Raw genomic sequence first — 13,291 nt, forward strand, 5'->3', positions numbered from 1 at the left:
TAAAAAAATTTCATTAAATTTCCATGACAATTATCTTGAAAATGGATAAAATTTTAACCGTGTACATATCAAGCAATTAATGGTATTAAAATAAAATGATAATAATAAAAAATAAAAGGTGCAATGAGTGAAATGGCGTCGGAATGTAGAAAATCAATGGCCAACAAATGCCTGTGGGTACACTAACCTCCGGATACTGTCTCCAGGGTGAAAGCATTGAAACGCCAGTGACCGGCCCTCTGCAGCATGCACTGCAACAGTTCAATTAAAAAAAAAACTATTATTTTATTGATCATTTCTATTTATTTTAATGGTTAATTTTCATTCATACCGACTAGTTATCATTTATTTTTGTTACTCCCATTCACACACATGCGCCGAATCATATCAATGAATAAAAGTTTAATTAAAAAAAGTAAATAGAGTTGTTTAGATAAATAAAAATTACCTGAACTTGTCCATGAAAAATATCATCAAGAAGACCTGGATCTTGATTTAATGATCTTGTTGTAAGTTTTTTACGTCTTCTTTTATGCATCGTAAGAAATCTTCCAGTATGACGGTGACGTTTATTCTCGATATTCAGGTTTTCCAACAGTAAATTATCTGTCTCGGAGAATCGACGGTTTAATTCTATTTCTACGATATCTTGTTCTGGAGCCGGTAATGGGGGTGAAGATTGATCATTATCGTATGATGATGACCCATCGATAATTGATGGCGATACTCCTGATGAAGGCAATGCTGCTTCTTCTAAACAAATTTATTTTTTTTTTTATTTTGAGAAAGTCGAGTCGGAAATTATGGGTCAAGAGTTTTAAAGAAACGGAAAAAGTCGCGTATAAGAAATTTTTTCACTTATTTTTATTGTCAGTACTGTTCAAATTATTATACGCTGGTAATTATTACCATGACATTGAAGTGCAATTCGAATTTTTATCGCAATAGACATTAATCACATAATTAATGAAATTTCTAAAATATGTTAATACTTAAAGCACTCAACAGTAATAATAAATCGATAGATAAAAATTTTTCACATCTTCGAACTTAATTGATCATACAAAGAAAATGTGGACGAAATTTTAATACGGGTTAATTCAAAATTTTTCTATTTTAATAATTACAATTCGGGCATTCTCTCTGTGTATTGTAGAAATGAACTAGAAATCTATTGAATCCACCTGCTGATAAGGATTTAATAGTAATAATTATCATACACGAGAAAAAATTCCAGTTAAATTTACGATGCTAAAATCGTAATTTTTATTATGCACGGAAAAAAATGAACTATATAATTTAAGAAGGACAAGTAAAAAAAATGATAAAGTGATCAGTAAATACTATCATTCTAAATAGTAATTTTTTTATTTATGATTAAAAAACGTGAATGATTACAGGATAAGTATGAAAATTTATTGCCTATGCAAGAAAAATTACTCTTTGTACTTTAAAAATCGTAACTGATATGTAGAAAATTGATGACACGTATGATAAAATTTATTATTTGGAATGTTAAAATTCCCCATATTGATACCCGGGTACTGAGTTATAATTCCAAACACTAATTTTTAAAGTTAATTTTTTTCCGTGTGTAGCATTGGAAATTTCATTTAAGAAATAATACTTGAGATAAATAACACAAAGTCTTAAGCTCTTTGGTATAAATTGCGATGTGAACATCGTAAAATTTGAAGAGAAATTTTAAATAAAATAATCAAATAATAACCATTCGTGAGTTGGATTCGAAACCGAGCCCTTTCGAGCGCAAGGGGTCCGATGGACCACTCGGCCACAGAAGAGCGCGAACGGGTCCTCGGTGTTTTTAAGATCTATATGAACGATTTTAATAACCAGTCATAGGTCACGAGAGCACCTCTTACGGAAGACGCAGTTACTATTTAAAATTACGATGTAACATCGTAATTTTTATAACTTACAACGTATTATAATAGATGCAGCACTGTAATGTTTATTTTATTCAAAAGTAAATAGAAATTTGAATATAGGAATAACTACAGTTTTTAAATTGTAATTATTATTTTATTCTTTTTACGATGTTGACATTGTAATTTTTGAAATAATTTTTAATCCCAAAAGTCTTTGGTAAAATTTACTATGTAAGTTAAATTTTTTACTCTCTAAACATGAATAAGTGAAATAAGTGATTATTCGCTAATTCTGAGTGCCAACCGAACCACTTTTTAAAATTAGCGGTTCGGTTTGCACTTGAAATTAGTGAATATTCACTTATTTCACTTATTCATGATTAGAGAGTAAAAAATTTAACTTACATAGTAAATTTTGAAATAAAACATTTGAAAATTGACGCTGATAAAAGTCTAGTCCACGATTACGATGTTAACATCGTGAATTTTAGAGGAATTTTCTTTTCGTGTAACATTATCGAAGAATTTAAATTTTTTGTGCGATAAACATTAATCACATAATGATTGTAACTTTAACAATACGTTAATACTTAAAACATACATTGATAATAGTTACCATTCCGAATAGTATATCAGCATATTAATAATTACCATAAAAATACTAGCTATCATTACATTAATTGATAAATATTACAACCGCTTGACGATATCTTTCAAAATACGTCAATAGTAATATTCATTATCTTGCGTGCGTAATAATTATAATTAACATGGTAATTAGTATTGTCTTCTATTAAGAATTATTGTCATACTGGACAACTAACAAATTCTTCATTCTTATAAGAACCGGTTTTTCATTAATTTTTCAGTGCATTGACTAGTTTAATTGTACAATTACGTGTACTTCATTCTATTATTTAATGTTAATATTTCTTACAAAGAAAAATATGTAAATCAGTCATAAAATAAAAATACACCCTAGTGATCAATTTAGGCACACGGATGTTTAAAAATAACTCTTTTATCAACCGACAATTGGAGGATCGAGTACTCAATTTCATTAAATAAAATATTGAATTCCTTTATTTTTACAAGTTTATTTAAAAACAACAAAATTACGTGGAATTAAATAATTAAAAAGTTGCAGTGACTTTTTAAATCCACGACGGTAACTACACTGTAAAAAATCACCGGGGTAAGTCCAATCAGTGTAGGTGTTAAATTTACCCCCGAAAGCGGTGTGAAAATAACGCCGCTGCCAGTGTAAATATTCTGTACCGGTGTTAAAAAAAATTCTCCGGTGTTAAAATAACACCGCTGCCGGTGTAAATATTGTAGACCGGTGTTAAAATAACGCCGCCGCCGGTGTAGATATTTTTAACCGGTGTTAAAATATTTTACTTTTTGAATATTTTTACTTACTCGATCACTGTACTTGTTAATAAATGATATTTTTTATTAATTTTCATAGAGAACTGACATTTTTTGTGTTTTATAATCTTTAAAGTTAATACTCCAAGCGGACGCAATTTACCCTGCTTTTACACGGGTATTACTCCGTTTTTACACCGGTTACCCCGCTTTTACACCGATATTACCCCGTTTTTACTCCGCTTTTACACCGGTTACCCCGCTTTTACACCGATATTACTCCGTTTTTACGCCGGTTACCCCGTTTTTACTCCGCTTTTACACCGGTTACCCCGCTTTTACACCGATATTACTCCGCTTTTACACCGGTTACCCCGCTTTTACACCGATATTACTCCGTTTTTACGCTGGTTACCCCGTTTTTACTCCGCTTTTACACCGGTTACCTCGCTTTTACACCGATATTACTCCGTTTTTTCACCGGTTACCCTGATTTAACACCGGTAATTTTAACACCGGTGAATTACTCCTCCTACACCGGTGTAATTTTATTTTAACACCGGGCGGAGTTAAAATGAGTCCATTTTTAACATCGCTCTTTTTACAGGGTACTACTATCTTAGCATGATAAATATTGTCATCTAAGATTGTAATTATTACTATTAATTATATGAGCGATCACTTTTATTGGTGAGAATGATTATTAATCGGGAATGATAATAATTATCACAAAGCGATTGTTTTCGATAGCATTTTAGTGATAAATTATGTAACAACCGTTAGACAGTTGCCATAAAATTACCAGCGTGTACTCACTCTTGTAAGTCTTTTAGACTTTTAGTTTGAATTTTAGCTTAATTATTAAAGATACATCAAAAATATATGAATACAATTTTATAGAGAGTTAAATTCTCTGCAAAAACTGTCTCATTACATTATTATATAATTTTAGTAGTTTGACCAGAAATTTAAATTTTAAATAAATCGTAAGATTTTGATTAAAAATTTAGATTCGGCTGATACTGAATTTAAAGTCTGATAAAACTATCAAAGATTCGATAAAAATGTATGATAACGATTCAATAAAGAATAAAATTCTCTAAAAAATAAATTTTGTAGCTTAAGCCCCATTGCAATATTTAACTTAAAATTTTAAATTCAATTGAATAGAATTAATTTTTTTGTAAATAAAAAAAATTCAATATTAATTTATATAGAGATTAAAAATAAATGATTATCATAAAATAATAAATAAATTCCTTGATATGTCTCGTAGATAATAAATCTAATTGAACACGGAAATCTTCATTCATAAATCGTGGCATAAAAAATAAAAACAAATAAATAAATTAAATATTCTTATCAAATCAAGTCATTGAGCAAATAAATATATATATATTTAATTCATTCAAGTTGTTTGATCTGCTACATAAATAATTACGCAGTTTTCTAATTTATTTCGCGCGAATTTTGAATAAAAAAATAAATAAAAAATATATTTTGTATTCATTGACTTGTTATTTATAGTGGAAAATAGATAACAGATAAAATAATGATAATTACAAAAAAATGTAATTAATTACATATGTTGTAAATAAGGTATGTGACAGTACAAAAGGCTAAATAAATTAAATAAATTTGTGCCAGGAATAATAATAAATATATGAATATATATAGATATATAATGCGTGGCTTAGTGTGTTGTATTAAACGTCTGGATGGCAATGGCCTCGTTAATACGTAACAGGACACATTAGTCACGTACTTTTATGTACAAGTATGTAAGAATTTAATCTTAATATTTTTTTTTTTCTTTAAATATTTTCGGATTAATTGACTGATTTCAGTACAGTTATGATAATAATAATAATAATAATTTTTGATGGAACATCGCAACAGTAACGGATGGCGCCCAGGAGCGACCCCCGATAGAGTCGGACTATCGGGGATAATCTCTTGAAGCATTTAAACAAACAAATAATAAAAATAATAATTAAAGAAGCAACAGAAAATGAATTAAAGACAAAATGTAAACTAATGACTCGGATAATTTATTTTTTCAAAAACTTATTGAGTGCGTAAAGAATGGTGTAGTTGTTTAAATATACTCTCTAAAACTAAATTAGTGAAAAACCACTAATTACTTGTGAATATTCACTAATATAAATTGTCCAAAGTATACGACTATGAATTAGTGACTATTCACTTTTTGAATTAGTAAAAAAAACAACATATAGAATTAGTGAAAATTTCACTGATTGAATTAGTCAAAAATGTACTAATTCACTTGTTGACGAGGATTTATTTGGAAAAATATTGTATCGTTGCTAATAATATTGTATCAAAATATTATTATCATTATTATGATTATTATTTGTAATTGATTATAAAATTTTTTTAGCAACTTGATCGACTAAATTAACAATTAAAATTACTTTCATTCGGTAAATATTTATATCATAATTATAACTCATAACCTGAATCTATTGTCAATGATGGTTTTGATTCAGGTTCGGTAAAAAAAGTTGGAGTAAAAATATAAAGCTATTAAAAAATAACAAGATGTATTATTTAGCAACTAAATTAGATTTTATTTAATTAACTTACCTTAATTACTACTGTTCAGTTGTATTTAAAAATTATCGTAATTAATTTTGCCCTGAATTTGATAATTCAACGATAGAATAAAAAGTCCTTAAGCGAGGCGCCACTAGTAATCATTGTAGAATCCGGGGAATCACTAATGAATTAGTGAATCTGATTCAAAATCACTAATTTTGTAGTGAATTTTAAGATCACTATTTCAATTAGTGAAATTTTCACTTATTTAGTTTTAGAGAGTAGTGGAAACCTAAACATGCAAACCTCTCAATAAGACAATTTATAGATAAATTGAAAAAAATATAGATAGCCCGAACTGGGAATCGAACCCAGACCAATTCGGTATCGCGCCGAGTGCTCTACCAGTTGAGCTATCCGGCCCTATACTATATTCCGTATAGTTAAAAAAAAAAAATTTACCACAACGGAGTTGGATTATTACACATTTAGTAACGATTACTAGTCTATTGTGATACTCAAACTGTAGTGACATCTACTACTGTCGTTAGCAGAAAAAACTCCGTAGTAAATGACAGATAAATACACGGAGAAAAAAGTATAGTAAAAATTACAATACTATAGTAAAATTTACTAACAGATATGAAAAAATACATTCTGTATTGTAATTATTACTAGACGTTTAGTAAAATTTACTAGTTAGTAATAATTACATAATAAGATATTCAAAATTACTATGCGTAATGTGTTTTTTGTTAAGACGATTATATTTTTTACTATTTGTATAGTAAATGCTATCAAGTACTATTGATAAATACAAATTTAAGAAAGTAAATTTTCTAATACAATATAGGATTTGTTACTATACAAAATATTAAAAATTACTATACGCAATGTATTTTTTGCTAACACGATTATATTTTTTAATTATCTGTATAGTAAATTCTACTATGTGTAGATAAAATTAAAAGTTGGTGGAGATAGCATATACAAAGATGTATTACAAGTTCTGAAACTTTTGTTTAAAGGACACATCGGGCCGTCAGACATTGGAAAGGACTCGCGCGCGGGAGATCAGGGTTCGAATCTCGGTTGAATCAAGTGATTTTTTAAAAAACAAAAATCCACACCAACACCAACACAGTTGACAGAAATAATAATAATAATAATCAATAATAATAAAAAGTTGAAAAACTATTAAAAATTTAATTTTATTTTTTTCCATTCTAATATAGTAAAATTTACTAAACGACTTGTAAAATATGCTAATCTGTTTATGAATTTTTCATATAAATCATAAGCGTTCTAAGATTACTATTCAAATTTAGTAATTATTCTCATATTTTTTAGTAAAATTTACTATATTTTTTTCTCCGTGTATGAATTTATTAAAATTTGTAAATTTTTTTCATATGACAGAAAAAAAACTTATGAAATATAAATACTTTTTTTTTTATTTTTACATATGGAAAATTCGAATGTTGACATAGAGATTTTTTTTATGCTGACATTGTAAAAGTAACTATGGAATATAAGAAAAATATCAATGTTATTACAGAGAATTTTACTCTGTCAAAATAGGAATAATTTCTATGCTAACATTGGGAGAGTTCCTGTATTACTTTAGGGATTTTTTCCATGCGAACATAGAAAACTACCGGTGTATACAAAAAAAAAGGATTTTTTGGTGCAAAAAATTTTTACCGACCCCAAGAAAATTTTCACATTATTATTTAAAACGAAAATTTTCTCGGAGCAAGAAAAATTTGAAATGTTCTCGATGTAAAAAATAAAAAAATTACCCATTTATTTAAATTTTGAAAGTTTAAATTACTCATTTGCACTAGAGTACGATAAAAAAAGTAAAGCGAACTTAAAACCGTTATCGAAAGTCGATAATTTTTACTTTTAACACATCTATAATTTACTGTACCATAACTAAAAGTCATCATAAATTGAATCTACTATTTTTTTGTAATTAAAAGTAACAATTATCAAATTTCTATGAGCGGCTTTGAGTCACTTTTGCTTCACTTCCTTTTTTTGTAACTGATACAATAATTGTTTTATTGCAAAAAAAAAAAAATTTGATAATCTAAAATTATTTTTATGATCTATGGGAATTAAAGTTGATGAAAATAAATTTTATAATGATTTTTAATTGGCCATTAAATTAAAATAAATAATAAATCACACAATTTATTTAACTTCATAAGATTGAATTTTATTGGGACAATTGAAAAGTTGGCTTGTTATTTTATTTTAAAATACACTCGACTTTGTGTCCTATCCAGTATATTCAAGAGCGCGAATTAAATATAATTGGGATTAAACTTTGAAGTAAATGTTCAGTTTAATAATTTCGTTCTATTGCCTTTTTTTTTTTTTAATTATCAATAAATTTTTGAGGGAAAAAGTTTCAATGGCAATCAAATAATTTACAACTTTTTATTTAAAAATTATTTAACTTACCGGAAATACGTACGACTGCGTCATTTTGTTGATTATCTTCCCTAGGTATCTCAGTGCTTGGCTGTAACGAAAAAAAAAAAATAATTATTTGAAAAAACTTTTTTTTTGAATCGGAAATTATAAATAAAATTAAACGATTGAATAATTAGGTGTATAAATAACTAATCAAGTAGTCAAATTAGTTAGATAAGATGTTGATTAATTAAAAGAAGAAGAAAAAAAAAAGTTAAATGTGACGTGATAACGAAGTTGGCAACAACTAAATCGGCTGATTGCCAATTGCAAAATAGGCCGAGCCGAATTAAGATTCGTTTGTTGTTTACACTACACACTTTATATGTAATGAATTACAATAATTGTTTTGTTGGCGCAATAAAATTAAACAGAGACAATTTTATTGTTATTGCACGAAGAGACATATATAAATTTCGTTAAGGTAAAAATAATTTGAATTAGCATAACTCGTTAACTAGAGTTGAAGGTATAAATTTATAATATTAATTCGTTAGCAATTCAAATTTTTCATGGGAAAAGTTTTTATAATTTTTTCAATTAATTAGAGATATTAATTTTTAAAAAGAAAACAATTTGATTTAAAATCGTGAAAAAAATTAACGATCATTTTGAATATATAAACCATAATATATATAACTGATCGGCTTAAAAAATATTTTTCGTTATATTTTCATTATTTTGGCTGTCACTTCTTTCGAAAGTAAATGAAAAATGTTCAAAATTTTCTAAAATTAACTTTTTTTTTTTAAATTTTGATTTCCTGCTACGGTAAATATGACTACGGAAATATATGGATTTTTTAAAAAATTTTATTTCAAAATGTGTTTGAGAGGTCGCTAAAAAATTACGAATTTTGATTTCTCAGTATTTTTGAGCGACTATCGAAAATTATATTTTTATGAGATCATTTTTTTTCTCGAAAAATTTTCGAAAATGGCCAAAAATGACATCTAGTATCATTTTACACTATTAAAAACTAAGAAAAAACATTTTTATATTTTTTGCGAAAAGTATAATATTGGCGCCAATTTCAAATTTTGAAAAGAAATAACAAGGAAAAACTTCTTTAAAAATATGTTGAGAGTAAATTTTATTACTTACATCAATTTAGAAAGACATTATTACATCAATTTTATTCACTTGAAAAAAAAAAAAAAAAAATGTACTTTTTTTTGGGGTATCCCATTTTGTCCGCAGAAAATAAAAATTTTTTTTTCTGATGGCAGTCTAAAATTCGTTATATTTATTTCAAATAGAATCAAAATGAAGCCAATTTACGATATTTATGTCCCTAAAAACTAAATTTTTCGTTAAGTATCTCGTTTTGCCCCCCCTTCCCATATAACTAATCCATTTTTTAAATTTTTACTCTTTTCAAAATTTTTAAGTGACTTCGAAAATTTTTGAAAAGTGAGAGCAATTAAAAAAAATAAAATTTTTTTGTCACTGATTTAAATATATAAATATATAAAATTAATTAATATCATATAACGCAGACGTCCTCTATATCTTATCATATTAAAATATATATATATATTTCAAAATAATATTATAAGCGTATAGTGGAGAGCACCGTCAAAGTACAAAGACAATATTATTATTATTATTGTTATTATTATTATTATTATTATTATTATTATTATTATTATTATTATTATTATTATTATTATTATTATTATTATTATTATTATTATTATTATTATTATTATGTCAAGGATAAGGATACATTAATTATGAATAAAGGCATCTGATATTCATGTCATAAATATCACGATCTATGATACACATGATGAAATTATAAACTAGTCTCGTGCGAATGCTTTCAAAATTTTTTAATTGAATTAATGATATTGTGAATTTTTTTGAAACCTAGTTCATAATTAATTCATTTTTCATAAATATTTATGAGTTGGCTACTAAAAACACGTGAAGAATACACACTCGAAGAATTTTACGGTTTGTTTTTACACAAAAAATTAATAGGAAAATTACTATAGCAATTGTAGCATGAGGTCAGTATGAAATTATGATAAAAATGACCGATAATATACACAGAAAAAAAGGATCTCTTGGCGCAAAAAATTTTTTCTTGTTCTAAGAAAATTTTTACTTGACCCAAGAAATTTTTTGTCTTACAAAGTGAAAACAAAACTTTTCTTGGGATAAGAAAAAATTTTCTCGGAACAAGAAAAAAATTTTTTAGGCGAGAAAAAAATTCTTGAGCCAAGAAAAATTTTTGTCTTCAATTCATAATACAAAATATTTCTTGCGCCAAGAAATTCTTTTTTTCTGTGTAGAAATTTTTAAAATAACAACATAATTTACAACGCGCAAAGTAATTTTTGCAAGGCAACAGATTTAATTTTATTTTTTAAACTTTTACTAGCTGCGTCGTAATTGATCATGTTGAATTATAATATTTTATAAAATATACGTACACTGAAAAAAAGAAATATGTATCCCAAATAAATTGATTTATTTCACTCAAAAGGTCTTCAGTGTTTTTGCCTTAAATATGATAATTTTGTTGAAAATTCAATTTACTGAATAACCAAAATAATTTATATTTAACAATCAAGTGAAATTGGCTTAATTAATTCGACGGGTTAATTAACAAGCATTATAAAAAATTAATGTTTATAATAAATCAATTTTTCATTAAAAAATAAATGTGAAGACTTAAATAAGAGAGAATAATAAAAAAAGGGTAAAATAAAGCGTAGTTTTTATTTTATATTTTTTATTTGACAATTAGTCTAATTGCTCTGGTTTTGCTACACCCTCAGTAGTATTTACTGTAGTGTATTTTTAATTATTATGCGAGCTAAATTATAATTAGTAAAGAATTTCTTTTTTCAATTCTATTCTTATATTTTTTATTTTTTACTGACAATAGAAAAGAGGTCGAGGAATATTCAGAGTAATTTACAATTTCAATTTAATGCAATTACTTTTAATTTTATAATTTAACTTAAAAAAAAATTTAATTCAACATTTTTCAATTACTGATTTAAATTTTCTACTTTGTAAGTTTATTCTGTCTAGAATAAAGTGATTTTTTAAAATAGTTTCAGAAAAACAAATTTGATTCCCAAACTTTATTTTTTTAAATTCAAATCTCGGATCCAAATTACCCCACATAGTTTAACTTGTGCTTAAAATTTTTTTCATATCTCTTTCGATAAAAAAAAAATTATTAAAATATTTTATAAACTTATTAGAAAAAATTTGCAAAGATCCGAAAAATTAAATTCAAAAATTCGAATTTTCCCGCGGTTTTAAAAATTCTTTTTCCAGCCCTAATTACCCCATACTTTTACTTGTACTTATAATTTTCTTTATACCTCTCCCTATATTAAAAACTAAAAAATTTTTTCAAAAAAAATAATCAGATTTAAGAAAAAACTTTTATTTAAAAATTCAAATTTTCCCGCTTTTTTAAAAAAAATTTTTTCTCTGGCTCTTGTTACCCCAACTACTTTTATTTACACTTAAAGTTTTTTTTTATTTTCCTCTACACTGAAAACAAAAAATTTTCTTAAATTCCTCAAAAAAAATCTTAAACTAAACAAAAGTGAAGCAACGTAAATTTTCATAAATCTGTTATTTAAAATCGATGGAAACGCTTATACACTTATTTATTGACATCAATTAGATGCTAAATATAGTCTCAGATACATGAATAATATACTTACATACATATATACATAAATAAATATAATAATATTATATATACAATAGATATGTATCTGATATTATTATTAGCTTGAGTTCCGGTACAACATTTTCCGTTCTGAACTATCAATTATCTTGTTAATTCTCATCTATATATACGTGTATTCTTATATTTATATATATGTATATATGTAAATTAGGTTCAATTAAATTGTTGATGATAAAAATCCGAGAACATAAAAGTCTTGGACTCTGGAAGCTGAGTCCTGTTGTGTTGACTTTAAATAAATTTAATAAAATAAAATAAATTCCTATTTATATTTATTTTTAAAATATGATATATATATTTTAGTCACTTTAAAAGTAATATTAACTCTTTACATAAGTGAAGTGCAGAGTATAGAGTAGAGAACAGTCAAACTAGCTCTTAATAGTGAGCTTGCTCTCAAGTGCCAATTATAATTTACAGTTAAACTTAACGATAAATCAGTTTGTCCTAGTGAACTTTGTTTCATGCTTTTGTACTTTATTTTTTAAACTTTAAACTTTTAATTGCTTCATTTTCATTAAAAAATTTTTTTTTTTCTTTTAATTTTTATTAAAAGCAGGATTGAAACTGAGAAATTGGTCATGTTATAATTGTAGTATTTTGAAATTAATTTTTAATGAGTTTTTGTTCAGATGTTTGAATTTGTTTACTTTTATACAGCACAAACAAAAAAAAAGGTTCAAATAAAATTTTAGATAGTAGTAAAAGTTTGTGGGGTAATAAGAACTAGTGATATTAATTTTAAATAAAAAGAGCGGGAAAATTTTAATAGTCAAATAAAATGTTTTTTCAAATTTTGATAAAAAAAAAAAATACTGAGGCAGTAAAATAGTTTTTATTCGCAAGCGCAAGATAAAGTGTATGGGGTAATACGAGTCGGAAATATTAATTTTTTTTTCATAATATTTTGAAATTTTTATTATTGTTACTGTTGTTGTTGTTTACAGCATGTGTACGATTTATTGTTGTCAGTTTTTTAAATTTAAAAATAATTTGACTTGGCCGAGATTCGAACCCTGATCTCCCGCGTGCGAATCCGGTCATCAACATGGCAACCCGATGTCTCTTTTGAACACGCAGGTATCTTAACTTGTCATAAATATTCGTATGCCCTATCCCTACTAATTATTAATTTTATCGATCTGCTTTAGAAAAATTATACACTATTTATTAATTCTTAGCTGCTGTATAATATTTAATATTATTATATTATTAACAGATATTGTTTTTCCATATTGTTACACAATAACAATTGAATATT

General features: G+C 25.9%; 1 protein-coding gene across 8 annotated transcripts in view; it reads right to left on the reverse strand.

The window, feature by feature from the left end:
* LOC130674019 (uncharacterized) overlaps positions 1-13,291 on the reverse strand; it is a 74,966-nt gene that overhangs the window by 15,851 nt on the left and 45,824 nt on the right. For 4 of the 8 annotated variants that reach the window (XM_057479273.1, XM_057479270.1, XM_057479275.1 and 1 more), the window contains 3 exons: positions 8,292-8,352; positions 449-750; positions 188-251 (listed from right to left, as the gene is read on the reverse strand). In XM_057479273.1, coding sequence (XP_057335256.1) covers positions 188-251; positions 449-750; positions 8,292-8,352 — 427 coding nt within the window. Of the gene's footprint in view, positions 1-187; positions 252-448; positions 754-8,291; positions 8,353-13,291 lie in introns of all 8 variants that reach the window. The other 4 variants (XM_057479269.1, XM_057479274.1, XM_057479272.1 and 1 more) reach the window with 1 other exon arrangement.

The sequence above is a fragment of the Microplitis mediator genome, chromosome 8, assembly GCF_029852145.1.
Source record: "Microplitis mediator isolate UGA2020A chromosome 8, iyMicMedi2.1, whole genome shotgun sequence".
NCBI classification, from domain to species: Eukaryota; Metazoa; Arthropoda; class Insecta; order Hymenoptera; family Braconidae; genus Microplitis; species Microplitis mediator.